General features: G+C 51.8%; 1 protein-coding gene across 1 annotated transcript; it reads right to left on the bottom strand.

Moving 5' to 3' along the window:
- Positions 1-280: 280 nt before the first annotated feature.
- On the bottom strand, positions 281-5,680 carry PpBr36_02850 (uncharacterized protein; the record flags this gene model as incomplete). The annotated part of the gene is made up of 6 exons (XM_029890027.1): positions 4,933-5,680; positions 4,751-4,876; positions 3,381-4,641; positions 2,825-3,280; positions 1,793-2,736; positions 281-1,717 (listed from the first exon to the last, which is right to left on the bottom strand). The coding sequence occupies exons 1-6, from the start codon at positions 5,629-5,631 to the stop codon at positions 281-283; spliced, it is 4,923 nt and encodes a 1,640-aa protein (XP_029753678.1). The 5' UTR covers positions 5,632-5,680.
- Positions 5,681-5,920: the final 240 nt, after the last annotated feature.

Genomic DNA, 5,920 nt, shown 5'->3' with positions numbered 1-5,920 from the left:
TTAAACTTCTTGGTCCGTAATGAGAGAATGGTTGCGGCCTATTAGGAAACAGAGCCCCAAAGAAGGAAACAGTAATTTGCAAATCCACGATGAGTAATATCAGCAAATGCTTCATTTAATAGTGTAAATTACAAGGCTTGTACGCTGGCTTTGAATTTCATGACACCGGTGGGTGTGTACGCTGAGGCGAGCTTTCCTTGCATTTCACTTATTTCACTGCATAGCTCCTACAGCTTGCCAAAGACCACGTTCTGCAACCTTCGCGACCGTCTTTTCTACATCACGGGCCGCTGGGATTTGACTCTCTGGCAACCGAAGGCCCTGGTTGACCATCTGTCACCACGTGATCGTCTTCGCCTGTGGCCTCTACCATCTTTGCAAACAGGCCGTTGGCATCCCTGACCAGTGCGTCCCAGCAGCCCACCTGGACGATCTTCCCATCGTCCATCACGACAATCTTGTCGTAGTCCCGGATGGTCTGCAGCCTGTGCGCGATGGTGATGAGGGTACGGCCCTTCGTAGCAGCGTCCTGCTCATAGGTCGTCTGACTGCTCGGCCTTGGCTGGGCGGCACGACTCTGCGCCGATAAACTCCTGCTGCCGTCGTCCATGTCGCTGTTGCTGCTGCTGTTGCCGCCACAGCCAGCTTCGGGCGGCAGGCCGACCTCGCGCCGGATGACCTTTTGGATTGCCCTGTCCATTTTCGGATCCATGGAAGACGTGGCTTCGTCCATGAGGAACACCTTTCCCGCTCTTCCGTTGTTCGCCCGGCCACGCACCAGAGCCCGGGCGAGCGAGAGGACCTGCCGCTCGCCATGGGAGAAGTTCTGTCCCCCCGCCCCGACCTGCGTAGAAAGGCGCAAAATGGTGTCTCGACTGTTGACCAGCATCCCGTCGTCGAGGCAGGCAATAGCGGATCCCGTTTCCTCGGTTTCAGTGGCAGTGTGGTCTTCGTTCTGATTATCGATTATAGCTTCCATACGAGGGTTCCGGAGGCCTGCAAAATTGATATCTCTGGGCGGGCTTTCGATATCCAAATTGAATACCCAGCTGTAAAGTTTGGCCGCGACATTGGCTACCTTGCTGTAAGCTCCCCGTGGCCGGCCGGTCACTGAATACGTTGCAGCACCTGCACGATGCCGCGGTAGCAGTGGGCTATGCTCCGACGCCTCTTCACCAGAGGGGTGATGTACAATATCCACTATATTATCGTCCTGGCTGGGCGTGTCTGTATCGCTGAGCGCGTCAACATCCCAGCCAGCCGCTTTGGCACAGTCTTTGAGTGTCTTGTAGAGTAACTGGTCATCAATGTTCTCGCCAAGTGTAAGGTTGTCACGAATCGAGCCGTTGAAGAGTACAGCATCTTGGGCGATGTACGCAACATTTCCACGCAACCTTTTACGCGACACAGCCCTGATGTCGACTCCGTCTACCTCGACGCTGCCTGATACAATCTGTGTGCGGCGGAGAAGAGTCTGGATAATGCTTGACTTTCCCGCTCCCGTGCGGCCGACTATAGCGACCCGTTCGCCTGGCTTGATCTCTAGAGTCACGTCTTTGAGAACCATTTTGTTGCTTTGGTCATACTTGGCCGTCACATTTGTGAACCGTATGCTTCCCAACCTCGGCCAGACCTCATCCCCCATGTTATACCTTATGTGCTCACCGTCGTCTATATCTTCTGGCTCGGCTTCGGCAAGATGCAGAATACGAGTAAGCTGTTGGCGGTCGCGGGGGCTTCAGTTAGCAGGTGCGATGATACCTCGGGAATATCAAGCTAGGTATTCACTTACGGCATTTATCTCCATATCGAGATCACTCCACGCCTTTATCAACTTGAGGCTGACATCCCCTAGAGCAAGGGTGTGGTGTATTGACAAAGCCAAACTTGCCGCTGGCGTACCATTGCTCAATAGAGAGTCCTTCCTCAAGAGTGCCATGGCCCCGGCAGCCACGGAGAGCAGCATGGTTAGGGCCTCGACATGAATGGCTAGCCATCGACCAAGGTTGAGTTGCGTGGCCAGGGCTCGTGAGTAGACCAGGAGCTTGTGCGCCAACATTTTCCCAAACACGATTCTCATGGCAGTTGGTCCAGCGTCTCTCGCAGCTCGGAGGATTGCCAGACCGCCGAGAGTCTCTGAGTACAGAGTGAACACGGGGCTTCGTGCTGCTTGAACGAGGTTCTTGACGGGCCTTGTAGTCTTGCTGTAAGCGCGGCCGACGACGGTGGCGAGGACGCAGCAGATCAGAGCTGGCCAGATAAAATCAGTTATGATTGACGCCGTAACCACGATGCGCGAGATGGTCTGCAGCACCAGCCGGATGACGTTCAGCAGGCTCCGCCCGAGGTCAGTGTCGAGCGAATCCAGGTCCTTGGTGAGGCATGTGACGATGCTTCCAGGTAACTCTTGCGAGTGCCACTTTGGGGATGCGTCCATGATTGCCAGGACTGCCTCGGTGTTGAGCCGGTTGGCCGCCTGCCAGGCACCGCGGGCAAACATGATGTGCATTCCCATGGTGAGGCCAGCCTCAATAAGGGAAAGTCCAAAGAACATAACCAGATGACCTTTGGGGCCCGAGAAATATTCGCCGTGATCTGTATCCGAGCTTTGAGCCCACTTTGACAGAGCCCATGGCGGTAGAAGTGGTGCAAGGCTAGCCGCTATTGTCACGAAACCGCAAACGACCCAGTACCAAGAACCGCCAAACCTTTGTAGGTACTGCCATATAGCGAGGACTAATGTGAAAAATTGTTAGTACGGTGATACCGTCCTTAAATATCAAAACATGAAAAAGTCATATCGACTGCTTGTAGAATTTCATACTTAGCGCCTGTTCCCTTTGGCCTTTGGCAGCACCTTTGTTCACATCCTCGCTCATCTGGTACTTGCTCAACGCCAAGAGGCCAGTCGGTCTGGTACTGTGGGTGAAAGCTTCCCTTGGCTTTTGGGTCGCGGGATTAACGGTGATACTGTCATTGAACGTTGCAACGGCCCCGAGATCATGTCTCGGAGATATTTGAGCAGGATGGTAAATTCTTACAATTTCACCATTTCGCATCTTCACCACGGCTGCAGCTTGCTCCTTGATCGAAGCCAGCTGAGTCACAAGAAGAACTGTCTTGTTATTCAGCAGAGACTCTTCTCCACAGAAGCATTCTTGCCACACTTTGGCTGTCGTGCGGGTGTCGAGAGCCGCAAATACATCATCAAGCAAGACAAGAGATGCTGTGTCAGCTGCATAAAGAGTTCGAGCTAAGGCGATGCGGCTCCGTTGGCCACCTGTTTATTGTACGGAAAGTTAGCTATGAATTCATTTCGCCATGTATCCATGATGCTGCTTTTCATGTGCTCAAGTGGCGCCGTATCAGTAACGCCTTACCTGATAAACTTGAGCCATTGGGTCCTACCGCAGACTCATCGCCATGGGGCAATAATATAAGGTCACGATCGAGCGAGCACGCCTGAATAACCCTATTGTATCTCTGCTCATCGAAATCTTTTCCGAGAATGATGTTTAGCTTGATGCTCTGGTTTATCAACCATGGTGTCTGAGATGCGTAGACAATGTCCCTAGGCCGCGTCATCGAGGCATCTCTGCCATCCATCAGAGTCTCACCGAGAATTGATCTAAGGAGCATCGTTTTCCCACTTCCACTCTTACCCGTGAGAGCATTGAGTTGCCCTTCGACTAAATCGTGGACGTCTAGATTGATATTTTTGAGTGCCAGCATGGTGTCACTGCGGCTTCTATAGAATGATGCGTTGCGGATGCTCAGGCTACCCGTAGGGTATATTTTCAATGGCGTCGCACTTTTGAAATATTTGTCTAGCCTTTTGAGTGAGATCAAGGCGGATTCGTACTTTCGAATCGTAGTGTTGACGGTAGCAAGGCCCGCACGAAGCGAACTGCAGAGCGATACTGTTGTGAAGGCCATAGATGCCGATAATGGGTGGTTTCCCCATGCAAAGGGAACAAACATTGCCAGAACCATGGAAACGGGTATGGCCTCAACAATTTGACTCGAGATGGCGTACCAAAGGTTGTAACTCCAGAGGTGCGCCAACTCTTCTGCGCGGACCTTCCCAATAGACACTGCAGCCAAGTCTTCCCAAGCAAGCTGCTTCAGGTACTGAACCGAACTAGTGTATTCGTGCAGAAGCGACACCCGACGATCTTGGGCTTTCTTGACAGCCTTCTTGGCACTGGCTACCCGCGCCGCGGCGAGCTTTGCCAAACGAAGACCAACAATAACAACAATAAGTCCGGGGATAGCTCGCCAACCAAGTAGATCCCAGAGCATCCAAGTTGCGAGCATAATGCATAGCGGAAAGTTGAAGGTGGTAATAACAAAGTCCCTCGCTTTGTAAACTTCATCAATGTCTGAGGACATGAGGTTTACCAGTCTCCCAGCAGCTGTCGCTTTAGCCCCTTTTGATTTCTTCTTGGTCTTCGCCTTGTTACCTGCACTCTCGAGCAAAGCGGCAACGATACAATTATCGATTTCCAAGCTTTCCATGGCTGTGTGATAGAGCTCCTGTGTCATTGAAGACTTGAGACGTACACAAAGCTGAGTAGAATTGGCGTAGTACTGCTGAATGAAAACTGCTCGCGTGAAGTATCCCAACCCGCCCAGGATAACCTAGATCCAGGGATTAAGGCTTGGCTGCTCATCACTTTCGAGAGATGAAAGCAAATGCTTCATCGCAAACGGCGAGAGGAGTGCGAAGACGGCAGCGAGTGAGGTCCACAGCATCATCCGAGTCAGCTGAGGCAAGAGAAAGGCGACGGTAGTCCACGCAGTTGTTCTCCTGGGCATAGTCGCCTGCAACAACTCCGGGCCAGGAGAAGGGAACCAGAAGAGCGACGGCCAGTATCTGTGGGAGAGGAATGGAAGAAAGCCAAATCCGTTGGAGAACCAGCTTGGCCTCACATACCAGGGCAGCGGGCTTGAGAACCTTGCATTTCGGATCTCCTCGAGAAGCAAAACAGGGCGATCTGTTCTGGAAAGCATTGGCAGGTCTTCCAATTCGATACAACCGTCCTTGTGCCAAGCTTTGTGGACTAACCCATACAGCCAACCATACCAGAAGAAGCCGTTCAGCCAGGACGCTGATTCTTGTATACTCGGTGATGTGCTGTCCTCTTCTTCCATACCAATTTCCGAAAGCCGGAGCAGCGCCACTGGGAGAGGCCGCTCAAGTGGCGACAGCGCAGCTGTCAGCAAAGCTGCTGTGAGAGATAACATTGCGAAATCCAATACACGATTCTTTTTATGGCCAGAGGTGTTGTCGAGGCGAGGAAGTAGCTCTTGAGCAGCTAGGAGTACCAGAAGTCCGCACAATAGCCCGACTCCGTGGGTCAGATATATTTTTCGATGCCGCGGCTTATCACTGCTCAGAAGCTGTCCTGCTCCACAGAGACATACGATAAGGATGCTAGGTATTCCATAATCCATTACGCTGTTCTCGTACCCGTTAAGGAATACGAGCCAGAACGCCATTAGACGAGCGATGAGGGAAACTAAATCCAGGAAATTTGCTTTCAGGTGAGATCTCCTGCCATCGGCGCTGTTCAAAGTTTGATATGTTTCTTTGGAGACTTCAGTCGAGCGCTCAGCCCCGAGTGTCATCAGCAGGGACAGAATGCCTAGACCCGCCAGGCCCAGCTGAACAGGAGCGCTGGAGGATAATTCTGCAACATTGGCAATCCATGGAATTCCTCTTCCGCTAATTCGAGCAGAATCAGAATTATCAGTGCCTTTTCCAAGCTTTTGATGTCTATCTAGTTTTCCAGACATACCTTGATAGAAACTTCAAAGTACCATCATTTTGGTTTTGCATGGAAGTCAAGACTCGGAAACATTTTCGTATAGTAAGGAGGAGGGGAAACTCTTCCATAGTTACGTTCACAGGAATCTT

The sequence above is a fragment of the Pyricularia pennisetigena genome, chromosome 3 (assembly GCF_004337985.1).
Source record: "Pyricularia pennisetigena strain Br36 chromosome 3, whole genome shotgun sequence".
In the NCBI taxonomy this organism is placed as follows: domain Eukaryota; kingdom Fungi; phylum Ascomycota; class Sordariomycetes; order Magnaporthales; family Pyriculariaceae; genus Pyricularia; species Pyricularia pennisetigena.
This window is presented reverse-complemented; position numbering and strand designations above follow the sequence as displayed.